The 14,209-nt window shown below is 43.1% G+C and overlaps 1 protein-coding gene across 2 annotated transcripts in view; it reads right to left on the reverse strand.

Annotated features, from left to right (window-relative positions):
• SLC5A9 (solute carrier family 5 member 9) overlaps window positions 1-14,209 on the reverse strand; it is a 763,977-nt gene that overhangs the window by 419,242 nt on the left and 330,526 nt on the right. For both annotated transcript variants that reach the window (XM_069232707.1, XM_069232706.1), the window contains one exon: window positions 12,440-12,545. In XM_069232707.1, the coding sequence (XP_069088808.1) occupies window positions 12,440-12,545 (106 nt within the window). The remainder of the gene's footprint in view (window positions 1-12,439; window positions 12,546-14,209) is intronic.

A 14,209-nucleotide genomic window follows, 5' to 3' on the forward strand; every position in this document is an offset into this window, starting at 1 on the left:
GGGCCAAGACTCTATGTAAGGGAGCTAGCCCAGCTCCACATGCTCACTATTCAGAGGTCCCGGTGCAGAGCAGCAGCAACGTCCTGAGTTCCTGTTCCGGAGGCCTACTTTGATCTTCCAGGCCTCGCCCTTTCACTCTGTTCGGTGATTCTTTATCAGGACGGTAAGACAGAGGTCGGGCTGGGCCCGACTCCGTTCTCGAGGGATTTCAAGTTCTTGGGCCTAATTAGCATGATAAAGCTATTTTGCTCTTGTGCGTGTGAATGTGCGCTTGACGTTTAATGGTATTTTACATGCTGGCATTCGAATCGGCAAGACGCGCGATTCATTTCTTGTGCTTAGTTCATTGATATTCAGTGTGCGCTACCATTTCTTGGCATTCACATGGTGGCCTTCGAATCGGCAAGACACGCAATTCATTTCTTGTGTTTAATTCATGATATTCAGTGTGTGTTACCATTTCATGGCATTTCCATGGTGACATTCGAATCGGCAGAATGCGCAATTCATTTCTTGTGTTAAAACTCATGTTACTCATCATGCGCTACCACTTCATGGCATTTACTTGGTGGTCTTTGAATCGGCAAGATGCACAATTTATTTCTCGTGTCTAATTAAAGTTACTCCTTGTGCACAATCATTTCATGGCAGTTACAAACCTTTGTGGAAATCTGTAATGTGCGCAATCTATGTTCCTGCATTTTAAGAAAACTAAATGTTTTAGAATTCAAGATGTTATATTGTATGTGCACAATAAGTCTCTCAAGTACAATTCACATGGTGTTACAGAAATCATTCAGATTATTTCCTTGTCCTCATGCCAAAGTCTATGCTTGAATTTGAAAGCATAATTCTAAAAAATTCAGATGTTTCTAATTCATGTGGAACATTTCATTGAGTGGTTCATTAGAAAGTTGTATTAACCTTTCATGATTCCCTCACAGGTATCCAAACATTTTTGAGGCCTAGTTATTTAAGTCCATGCTTAAGTTATCCATGTGTCCAGTATGACAATGCTTTGAGTCATAGCCTAGTAATGATTAATATGATATAATATTGATTTTGTGTGTTCTAACCTTTTTGCTTCCTACAGGTCTCCTTCCCAGCTGTTCCCTACCTAATTCCCCTTTTCCCCACTTGGACTCTCTTAGACTCTGTGCCATTATAATCAGAGCCCACAGTAATGGCCCCTTATGCCCGCTGAGGAACAACTGAACTGCAGGATGGTTACCCTGGAGCATTTATGGACTGGCTCTGACTCTGCTGACACACAGGTGACCTTCAAGATACCAAAAGGCTCTGTGGCCTAGGGAGTGCAGCAGGGAGGGTTTTTTGCTGTCTGGCTGCAGAGCAGCTGTGCAAGATGCCCCCATGGGCAGAAGAAAAACATGAGGACAGGTCTGGCGCAGGGAGCCAAAAAAATCCATAACCATGGAAAGTGCCGGCATGGAAAGTGCCCATTGAGGGGCCTGGAGAAAATGGAGGGCTGGAGAAAATGCTCTTGGTGGCTAGAGATGGCCGCCAGTGCCATAATAAGCCAGAGATAGTAAGCATATGTCCTACAGGGGAAGAGAAACAGTCATGGCATAATTTTCTAAAATTACTTCTGGGGTAAGCCATGGCCCAGTTTTCTGCAAAACTGCCATTGATCTATGTGCTCTGGAGATGGTGTGTGTGTGGAGCTTCCCCCATGAGATCTACCATGGCTTGAGTACCTCATCCTCTTGGATCAGGCGCAATTGTTAGTGTCCCTGGGGACTTCAGCCCCTCCAGGATGAACAAAGCCACACAGAGAACCACCATGCTCCCACATTGCTCCTAGGGTGGCCAGAGCCCAGGAAGCTATCCAACCCACCTCCTCTACTCCCCATGACTATGTCTGGGAGATAGAGACTGGGCACAACCAACATCTCGCCTGCAACATACACAGACAAGTAGAAGGGGAATGACTACTTCCCATGCCCATCACTGAGAGCAGTAAGGGCATGAGGGAGCCACCAGGGTGATAGGGTGTGTGTGTAAGAAATTGGATTCTTTGAGTGGGGTGTAAACCCTGCTCAAGCAATAGCCACAATGCCTGTGAGGGTGAACCACTAAAGTTACTACATTAATCGGTGCCTAACCCTCTAGTAGCTTGGCACACAAACAGTCAGGTTTACCTTAGAATCAATGTGTAAAGTATTTAGACAGCACACACACAGTTATAAAGTGAAACCACAACAGAAAAATCTCACACTAATTTAGAAGAATAGAGTACATTTTAATAAAGTATTTGACACCAAAATAACAAAAATCATTAGGGCTGACTTATGAGATTTAAACTTTAAAGTGAAATCTAGTTGCACATACGCATTGCCACGCGTCCTCTAGTTTAGGTTATGGTGCTTGAGTAAGATTAATGCATGAAGTATTATTTTTACTTAACCCTGAACAGGTAGGGTTGAGTACCATATGGTCACACTTCTCAAGTCTGCATTTTAGGGAGCGATTACCCCATAACCTCCCTTTTCTTCTGGTCTGTGGCTCTAAATATGTGCATTGGCACAAGTGTAGGCTGTAGCTGAAATGGTGGAGGCTGTAACCTTTATTCTGGTCCGTTTGTGAATAACAAAGACTCACAAATTCCATCACGCCTTCCGTGACACTTCATGGTTGACAGATTCTTTGTTTAAAATCCATTAGAGCTTGTGGAGTTACTGATTTAATGGAAGCGATGTGCCTTTGTCTATGTCGCAGCTATATTTTACGTGGTATTCTCGTATTTTGGGCTACGTAGAAAGGTGTCTTTGTACATTTGAGGCACAGTATTTTTTCCTTTATTTTGTAGCTTATCGCCAGGTATTGGAGTGTGGGATTTACCACCTAATGTGGAGGCTGATTGAGCTCGACACTAAGCGATGCTCATTGACCCGCATGTTTATCGCATTTTTGTACCAACACACCGGATATTTTAAAATTTGTATACATACCGGTTGCGCTTTGTCGCGCTAGAGAAAGTGAACACGCACTTAACACATGTGCACTAAGGCCCTCATCAGGACCCTGGCAGTCCGAAGACTGCCAGGGTGGCTGTGGCGGTGTCACCGCCGACGGACCGGCAGTGAATACCGCCAAATTAGGAGTTTGGCGGTTTGGCTGAAGCCAATCCGCTTAGCCTCCACCCATCCCACCACATTACTGAGTTCCGCCGGGCTGAGGTGAGCACCTCCAGCACAGTGGAAGGTGTGATACCGCTGGTGGTATCACGAGGTGGGAGACCACCAGCATTTTTCTGCACCACCAGAAAAAGCTGGCACTGTTGCACCATGGCGATAGGAATAGGTATTCCTGTCGCCAGGATACACTTGCACACACGTCCACATACCCACACACTTGCACTCACATACTCCCACACACAAACAAACACATCCCCACTCACCCACACATTTGTGTCATGCACCCCAATTCACATTAACATACAAATACAAACACTGCACTCATGCAGGCATTTACTCCTCCCTCCACATCCCGCCAGCGCATATAAATATATTCACACCCACTCCCCCTGCACTGCATATATACATTAACTCCCCCCTGCACTGCATAGATACATTCACACCCTTTGCACAGAAGCACGCACCCTTCTCCCCGTCCACTTACATACACATGTACATGCATCCACGCACTCACCCCTTCCATCTGCTCAATCGCACTCACGCATTCCATTGCTCACACCCGGACACAAGCACTCAGGCACTCCCTCCCTCCCCACCCACAAACACTCACTCACCCCCTACCTCCATCCACAAACAATCACTCACACACGCACCCACAAACACCCACCCTCCCCCGCATGCACAACATTCACATACTCACTCACACATGCAGACATGCACACACACACATCCTCCCCTGGTGGACAATCCACTTACCTTGTCCGTTGAGGAGGTCGTCCAGGAGGGGACGGATCCTGGCGCTTCCACCGCCAGCAGCGCCTCGCCATCTGGACACCGCAACACCGTATTACAGGTTGTAATACAATGTGCAGTCTCTTTTTGAAGTGGCGGTACCACCTCTTCACCGCCGACGACCAGCATGACTGGTCTCGGAATTCCACCCGATTCTGGGCAGAATTCAGAGATCAGTCATATTAGGGCAGTCTTAAGACCACCAGTATTGGAAAAGACTGCCAAAGTTGTGATAAGGCCTATGACTTTTGGGGAATGTTTTGTTTGATGTTGCTTTGGTAGATTTTGGGTACATTTCTTCACAATAGAAGAAGAATAAGTATTTTTTGATACAAACTTATTGAAGGGGCAGTATTAGGGTAATTTGTTCCATGATAAGGCATTGGTTTTATTTCTTGTTTCTTAACATCTGATCAACAGGTTCAATAGACACAAAAAAAGTATTAAATAGTCGCCTTGTCACTGATAACTCTTCAGTCACAGCTACTCATGCATTAGCGCCTTAGGGTCATATGTACCAACAAATTTTCCCATAGACACAGAATGGGTAAAACCCTTTGCTACATCTGGCCCATAATTATGCAGAAAAGTAATTGCATTAGTGGATTTTACCTCCTGACGCAAAGATTTGAAAGGACTGCCTAAAGAAAAATAAAGCTCACACGATCAAATGTATTTATGTTATGCACTTCTAGTGAAGTTTTATTTCAGGTGCGTGAATTGCACAGGGCTCCATTATAGAAGTCACAGACCTCGTAGTCTGGTACAGAGTGTTTCTGGTCTCCATGTATTAAAGTGGTACTCCTTTATTTGCACAGGTTGCTAAATTGTTAACTTAGGTTACTGCTGCAATATTTAGCAGTGACATACTCTGTATAATTTACATTGGCTTGGATCTTTAACTGAGGGCCATATGAGTGTAATAACTGTTTTTCTTAATGATTTCTAGTATTTCGTATACTCCTTGACAACTGAGACCAATGAGTTTTCACGAACACAAAAATAGATATAAAAATACACATTTTGTGGAGAAAGAGACTTTAGGTCAGACTTTGTCAGCCATAACATCAGGCCCATTTTTTTCATTGGGCATTTCACTCGGGGTTGGAGACATGGGACGCCGGTTTTTGAAGGCCTAGTGACACTGCTGGTGCTTCTGTCACTATAAGGTTGTCCTCAAGTAAATTACTGCAGGTACAGCTGGAGTATTATGACAGAAAAAGAAAGCTAGAAAGAGAATTGAGTGGAAAGAGAGAAAAGACAGAGAAAAAAGAGGGAGAGAAAGGGGAAAGGGAGAAGAGGAGGTAGAGAGAGCAAATGAATGGAAGGAGAGCTGGAGGCTGGGGTTGAATTGGCTGTTATGAACATTTTTTCAGGGCGGCTTTTAATTTGTAGTCGGCCCTGCATAGCATAAGCTAGCCACCCTTCACCTTCTCAGGGCTACCTTATTGGCAGAAAACCAATTGTCTGTATTCTCTCCCACCACATAGCTGGCAAGCAGGTCTTGAGGTATGCAGATCTTCACCTCTCCAGGGAACACTGAAGGGATGCAGCCACCATTGCTGCTGAACTTTGAGGTTTGCCTCTCTGTTAGAAATGGGGTCTTTGGTTGGCAGTCAGGTTACCCCCTGTTCAAGCAAGGACCCTCGCTGTAGTCAGGGTAAGTCACACACAATCCAAATTATCCTGTGCCCACCCTCTGGTAGCTTGGCACTGAGCAGTCAGGCTTAACTGAGAAGGCAATGTGTAAAGTATTTGTTCAATAAATCATACAATACTACCATATAACACCACAAAAATACACCACACAGTGTTTAGAAAAATAAATATATAATATTTATCTGAATAAATGCAGGTCAAAAGGATTAAAGATGAAATAAGCAAATGTAGGGATATCACTGAAAGTGATATCAAGTGTCTTTAGAGTTAAAAGATTACTGTAAAAGCAATAAAAAGTATCTTAAGTTCTCCTAGAAACAACAAGTGTCTCTTGCAGGGCAAAGTACCAGGTTTGTGTTGAAAAATCCTAGCAAGGGACCGCAGGAAACCTGGGCTTGCGGAGCGAAGTCACAGCGGCTGTGCCGATTCCAGTAGGTGATGCATGGAATTTTCTTCTGCACAGCAGGCGCTGTGTCGATTCCTCTCAGGAAGTCGGGCAGCGTCGTTCTGAGTCAGCTTGCGTCGATCCAGTAGGGCTGTGCGTTGAAGTTCCGGTCGCGTTGCTGGCGCTGCATCGATCTTCTGTTTGCGACGTCGGACTGCGTCCTTCCGGACTCGGCGTGCAGTGAACTTTTCACCGCAAGCAGGCTGTGCATCGTTCTTGGCAGGCGGTGCATTGAATTTTCACCGCACGGGGATTTCAGGTGCAGGAGAGAAGTCTTTTTGGCCCTGAGACTTCAGGGAACAGGAGGCAAGCTCTATCCAAGCCCTTGGAGAGCACTTCTGCAGCAAGGCAAGAGAGCAGCAAGACAGCAGGGCAACAGCAAGGCAGCAGTCCTCTTCAGAAAGCAGTCAGGTGAGTCCTTTAGGCAGCCAGCAGTTCTTCTTGTCAGGGTGCAGGTTCTAATTCAGGGTTCTTCCCCAGGAAGTGTCTGAGGCGGTAGGGCAGAGGCCCTGTTTTTATACCCAAATGTGCCTTTGAAGTGGGGGAGACTTCAAAGAGTGGCGTAGAAGTGCACCAGGTCCCCTTTCAGTTCAATCCTGTCTGCCAGGGTCCCAGTAGGGGGTGTGGCAGTCCTTTGTGTGAGAGCTGGCCCTCCACCCTCCCAGCCCAGGAAGACCCATTCAAAATGCAGATGTATGCAAGTGAGGCTGAGTACCCTGTGTTTGGGGTGTGTCTGAGTGAATGCACAAGGAGCTGTCAACTAAACCCAGCCAGACGTGGATTGTAAGGCACAGAAAGATTTAAGTGCAGAGAAATGCTCACTTTCTAAAATTGGCATTTCTAAAATAGTAATATTAAATCCAACTTCACCAGTCAGCAGGATTTTGTATTATCATCCTGGCCATACTAAATATGACCTTCCTACTCCTTTCAGATCAGCAGCTACTACTCAAACAATGTATGAGGGCAGCCCCAATGTTAGCCTATGAAGGGAGCAGGCCTCACAGTAGTATAAAAACAAATTTAGAAGTTTTAAACTACCAGGACATGAAAACTACACAGGTACATGTCCTCGCTTTTTCCCTACACAGCACCCTGCTCTAGGTGTTACCTAGGGCACACCTTAGGGGTGACTTACATGTAGAAAAAGGGGAGTTTTAGGCTTGGCAAGTACTTTTAAATGCCTAGTCGAATTGGCAGTGAACTGCACACACAGGCCTTGCAATGGCAGGCCTAAGACAAGGTTAAGGTGCTACTGAAGTGGGTGGCACAATCAGTTCTGCAGGCCCACTAGTAGCTTTTAATCTACAGGCCCTGGGCACATATACTGCACTTTACTAGGGACTTATAAGTAAATTAAATAGCCCAATTGGGTGTTACCAATGTTTAAAGGGAGAGAGCATATGCACTTTAGCACTGGTTAGCAGTGGTAAAGTGTGCAGAGTCTAAAAACCAGCAAAAACAGTACCCCAAAGTGGACGGAGGCAGGCAAAAAGTTAGGGGTGACCACCCTAAGGCTGTCAGGTCTAACACTCTCATTGAGCTCCAGCTCCCTCATACTCTTCTCATGCTCCAGCACAAGTTTCTTTTCAGCCAATGCCCTCTCAGCCTTTTTCTCCTTTGATTCCAGTTCCATCTTGGCTACCTGTAGTTTGAGGTTCCTCTCTGCCGTCCTGCCCTTCAGCTCATTGCCTAGAGGTAAGCTGTGCTCCTCCTGCAAATCAGGACCCATACTTGAGCCCTCTTTCTCCTCCTCATCCAAGTTCAGTGCCTATTTGGAACTCCATGTTTGGGGTCTTCTTGTCTACATTCAGCCCTCGCCCATGAAAAACATCTGCCGCTCAGCCCAGGTGAGGGGATCAACAATTAGCAGCAAAATCTATTTTGCAGAAAGTGAGGTAGGGTACTTACATTTAGAAAAAGGAAATAAGGTAGCCAAATGGAAACTAAGAAGAATTTAAAAGGAGGTAAACTCTGGGTGTCAACAAATTTGTATGTGATTCCTGTGTTACACAAATCACTGTATGATACTGCACAAACAGAAGAACTGGACCCCACCATTGATCACAAATGTGAGAAATTGGGTTACTGGGTGAGTGGAAACCCTGCTCAAACAACACTCAGAATCCCTGTGTGGGTGAACCACTAAAATCAATAAATTAGCCTGTGCTCTGGTAGCTTGGTGCAAAAACAGTTGAGCTAAACTTAAAGGAAATGTGTAAAGTATTTATGCAGTACAAAAACAGAAGGAAGATGAAAAAAGAACAAGATAAAAAATCCCAGACCAATTTAGAAAGATAGAGTACATTCTAATACATTATTTGACATCAAAACTACAAAAATCCAATCACAAGAAACAGAGTTATGAGTAGTTTTTAAAGTATAATGTGAAATCCAGTGTCTAAAAGCAAGGGGCCAACCACGGACATCTAGTAGCACAAGACTGGGGCAAAGTTGAATGTTATGGCCAACCCTGATAGAGTGGGGGACAAATACAAGGAGTGGATTGGGCCTGGTTTGGACTTAGAAGAAATTTTATGAACAAAATATCTGAGAAGGTAAATTTCAGGAGTACAAAGCTAAAGGGGGTGTCTGAGGATGAGGCATCGTCATTGGGGACTATATTAGGGCGTCATCCAAGGTTTGTCCATCTACTGGAATGTATATATTTGTAATTTAATGTGTAGTATTTAATAGTGTGTGTAATAAGGGTGCTTTTCCTTAATAAAAGAAAAAATACTGGACAATAATTTTTTGAGATTTTTGCTTACTAAAGGACTGGGGTTACTAGACCACACCACCTTCTTTGACTGTGCCTTAGATTGCTCTGCTTTGATACCCTGAGAGAGTCAATTGCTACGAAGGGTTGCTTGGTTTGCGGACAAAAAGACGATTTAGGCTTAATACTTATGAAGGACACACTTCCTCTGCAACTGATAACCCAATTTCTTATGTAAATCCATCATTTATCAACTCCTGTGAAAACTTGACATTTCCCAGCAACCTTTGAAACCCTTTTATCATTTCGAAGGTTGTAAAGATTGCATCAATATTTCACTGAAAAAAAATGTAAACACTGAATGTTGACTTTCACTAATTAGAAACTTTAACAATGTCAGAAATTACACAAACGTGAAAGTGAGATTGTTGACTTTCACATCCATTGACAAACTCTCATCCCACAAAGCAACTATGAGCACAAAAACTTTATCTTCTGTAGAGGACCCTCAGCCTAAATAATAAGCCCTCAACTTGAAATATCCCGGCTTGAGATAAAAGATGCCTCCTTTTTCTAGGTGGTGTTCCTCATTTGCTAAAATGGGTCATGTCAAACTCTGACTTAAGAAACTTGGTAGTGACTGAGCAGATTCTTATAACCACAAGTCAATCACAGGCCTGCCTTTCTTCAGTAACTGATGAGCTATATAACAGGCAATACCTTTCTTGATGGCCTCCAATCTAGTTTTGGGTCAGGACCACCACCTGTTGCTCCACACGACATCTCCGATGCGTTTACACCTACGACAAAGGTGAGCCTTGTCTCTTGGTACTTTCTGACCTGTCTGCAGTGTCCAACAACATAAACCATAACTTTTTTTTTATGTACACTCCAAAGCCATGATATCAGACACATAACTGACTTGTCTTACTATCTATGCTGGTGATCACACCATCGCTAGTAAACAAGATCAGAGGTTGATATTCAATAAGAAAATCCATGGAGATGAACACATTAACCATTAGGCCAAAGATGCACAGCTCCCACTGAGGATTGTAAGACAGTTAAAACAGTTCATTTCCAACCAAGACTAAAACTATCAATTCTTGGATTTTAACAGAATCAACTATGTCAGTGCCCTCCTCACAGACTTTCTCAAAGCCTGGCGTGCACCTTTGAAAGCAATGCTCCATTCAGCTGCATATCTTGAGGCTGACACCTACCACGTAGACCATACAATTCCAATCTAAAAGGATCTACATTGGTTCTGGTTCAAAAAATGATATTCCTACACACACGCCTGGATTACTTATAATGCACTCCACCTGTATGCACCAAAATACCTCTCACAAAACTTAAAATACCTTGGGAGCTTGCTCTTTTAGGAAGAAAAACGTTTCTACATCCGGTTGTCGTTAAAACACTGAAATTTAAAACATTGATAAAGGGCTTCTCTTGAGCAATCCCCAAGCTATGAAACTACATCACTGTCTACCTCAGGAGAGCACCCACCCTAAACCTAATTCAAATTTGAACTTGCAAAATAGTATCAAAAAAATATGCTCAGTTTGGCCTTTTAAGGCATGATGCTCCATTGAGATGAGCGCAATGGACTACATGGGCGAGATTCCACTGCAGTCAGTTACAGATCGCCCAATGTTCTGACATTCCTTTTTCTGAAATGCTGGAATATTGGGCCCGATGTCATATGCCAGCAAAATAATCTTGGGAAAAGAATGCTTTGCAGACCATCCCCAATCCCTGGCTCAAGCCAAACCTGATTGAATGCTTAGGGAGAATTGAATGATCCTTCCTCCCAGACATCATACTCTACTACCCTCTTCCACCCTCACCTTCACCCTTCCCAACATCCTGCTCAGCATCCACACCCTCACACAAAGATATTCCCTGCTCAGAGCAGTTAGAAAATGTGTAGGTTAGCTCTACAGATTGGGAATTCCATGACAAATTCTGCCTGGTAATTCAAGGTCTACAGTTATTCCGGGTTATGTGGGGTTTACCTTGTTATAAGAGAAAGTGTGCATTAGATAACTAACAAAAATATAAATTCTGGACATACCGGATGTTTCCACATATTTTGACTCCTAAATCATAATTGGGTTCTCTGACTTTACATTTTTGTATCGGCGGTGACTGTTTCCAACATAAATATAACCGGTAAATACTCAGACATGATGTCATTTTGGATGATGCTGCTAATTTATTTCAAGTATCATATGCATACCTATAAACTATGGTGATACATACATACTAGTACCTGTCACTTATCTCTACACGTCAAGAGATCCTAACTCATTTCAATATACTGTTTCACCAAATTGTCACTGACTGTAAAGATAATTTTTGCACGGCACCGACTTTCTATATATTGCAAATGATTTTTCTCCACGCCACTCTAAGGCCCTTGTTGCATGGTACATGAAATAGAAAACAATGTAATAAAATAAAACAAAATATAATATAGTAAAATAAAAATACATGAATGAATAACTGTTGCAGTACATTAAAGCTTGCATTCCACTTTATAAAAACACAACAGCAGTTTGCTTCGAGCTTCTAAGGATCAGCGTCAAAATGTTACTATGACCTCATCCCAAACCAGCATGTTTTTGAGGGTCAAACATTTTCCAGCACCAAGTCTACCGAAACTGATAGCAAAGTAGAGCCTTTTGGGAGACACAAAACTGTGCTGCATATTTGAGGTGCTTACGAACAATGACACTGTAAGACCAATAACATACATTAATCACAGAAGCCAATTAATGTGTTTTTCTGCTTTAAAGAACATCTGTTTTCCAAATTCTGATACCCTTCCTCAGTGGCCAGTGTATACTGCTCATGAAGGAAGAGACCATGATTGTCCTTCCCATCTGGCAGTGCAGTAATTGCACAAGGCCCTCTGGCAATGTACCAATGCCAAGTTAGTGTGTCTCTGGCCTATGGGTCACACAGATATATTACATGAGTACTTGAACATGAATACTGGGAATGGAGAAGCAGTGCTTAATTTGAGCCAGTTGTTTCCGGTGGGCTGCACCTGCACTTAATTAACAACACAGGCACTTATGACAGTCTGCCACGTGGTGGTGCTGTTTCCCTAATGTAGTGAGGACCATAACAACAGTTGTTTAAGAATTCAATATACATTAAAAATTACTAGTACCTGCCGCACACACCATTCTTATAGTTTTGGGGTCCTGTAATAGTCTAAATTGTCACATTAATATGATTGTGATGGTTAGTAGCTGTGTGGGTACTGTCATTAGCAGTGCTGCCAAGGGCAATGTGTAATGCAGGATACCTCCTGATGAGGACCCAACACCTATTTTATTACACAATAAGCACTAAATAGGAGTCTATCTGATTCGTCAAAAGAAGATAAAAAGTAGTGAAATGGGGCTAGTCCAGCCACATACAAATTACACTTCCTCACTCTTCAGAGTTTACATTAACCTACCACCACATATTAGTTAAATATTCAAAACAACATAATAAAGCAAGGAAAATTGGGAGCTCACACATCTAAGGAGAGTTACTTGTCTCAAAACCATGTGAGGTGTTGCTCTGAGAAGTGACAGCAACGAGGCCCCAGAGCCAGGTCTGCGCCTCCTTCTGACAAACCCTGTGTTTTGAGGAAGATATAATTACCTGCTATGGTGTAGATCGCAGTCACCACCAGTAACAGTACTGTCGACAGGTAGAGGTCCCAACCCAGGGCTATCTGGATGAAGAGCGCTCCGGAGAAAATATCTGCCTGCAATAAAGACAAGCATCATTTGCATCTGAAAATAAGAGGCATGGCATCAAAGGGATACTCTAGGCGTTCATTGATTACAGTAACCATTATAGGTGCATCTTTGATTTATTGGTTAAATGACATGGAACTACGGAAACTCCATCAGGAAACAGGAAAGATTGTGCTTTATATATATAAATAAATGAATGGAGAAATATGGAGTACACCACAGAAATCTGAACAGAAACCCAGATGCTAAAACAGAAAGAACTCACTAGGGGCCAGATGTACGTACCTTTTTTTCTTGTCGCAAATGGTCCAATTCTCAGGATTCGGGATGTTTGCGACAAGAAAAAGGCATTTTGGGATGTACAAACCCTATTTTGCAATTCGGTAATCTATTTCCGGAATTGCAAAATAGGTTTGTGAGTCGCAATTAGGAAGGGGTGTTCCCTTCCTAATTGCAAGTCACAGTGTGATGTATGATTGTTTTGTGACAGTGAATGTCACAAAACAGTCGCAATTAACATCAATTTCAAATTGGTGCTACCCCATTCGCAAACGGAAAGGGGTCCCCTTTGTGAATGGTAGCAAAAATATTTTTTCCAAGCAGGCAGTGGTCCTATGGACCACTGCCTGCACTGATAAAAGGAAAAGAAAACATTTAATTTTTGTTTTTAAAATGTATCCCATTTTCCTTCAAGGAAAACGGGCTGCATTACAAAAAAAATGCTTTATTTAAAAGCAGTCACAGACATGGTGGTCTGCTGTCCCCAGCAGGCCACCATCCCTGTGAGGGCAGCCATTTCCAATGGGGTCACAAATTGCGACATACCGCATGAATATTTATGAGGTAGGTCATTTGCTACCTCATTGGGAATCACAAACAGTATCATTGACACTGGTGTACATCAGGTTTTGCGAGTAGCAAATTGCGAGTTGCTAACACTCGCAATTTGCGAGTCACAAAACCCAACATTTGTACATGTGGCTCTTAGTTTCTCCATCAGTGTTCCTAAGAGTGAGAATGACCTCCATGTAAGTTTAGCTGTCCTAAGAGCGAGAACGACCTACCTGTAACTGAGACTGTGCCCTTACTTCACTATACAATAACTGCCATCCCTCCGGCTCTCTCACCCCCCACTAAATGCCCTTCTCATTCACTGGTAATATCTGTGGTATTCAGGGCCTACATTCTCATTCATTTTGTATTAAGCCACCTTCTTAACTAACTGTAAGCTGTAAATATGAAGCCATCTCTCAGGTATGTGTCCACCCTTAGTAATGCACAGTACTATACTTTCTCTAAAACATCCCTGAATCATGAGGTGAAGAGTAGTCTCAGGCATACTTTTGCAGAATTTTATCAATTTCACATTACATTTGCTGCTCAAACTCCTTGAAATTACATCATTATGACACATGGCATAGCTACACCACATTACTGCCAACATTTTAGCACCAGAGCACAGGAACAATGTAAATGACCAGAATACAAGTGACTGTTCATAACTCTTGTGTTATTTTGCATTGTAATAATCTGGGTTATTAGTTGTGCAGGGTGTGAGGCCTGCACAAGTAAAAGGTCTACAATTTCCCCTTAACTGGGAACCAAGTGCCCCGTTGTAGAGCTTGACACTTTCATGGTAGTGGGAAGCAAAACAGTCCAAGGCCTACTCAGG

This window comes from Pleurodeles waltl, chromosome 4_2, assembly GCF_031143425.1.
Source record: "Pleurodeles waltl isolate 20211129_DDA chromosome 4_2, aPleWal1.hap1.20221129, whole genome shotgun sequence".
NCBI classification, from domain to species: Eukaryota; Metazoa; Chordata; class Amphibia; order Caudata; family Salamandridae; genus Pleurodeles; species Pleurodeles waltl.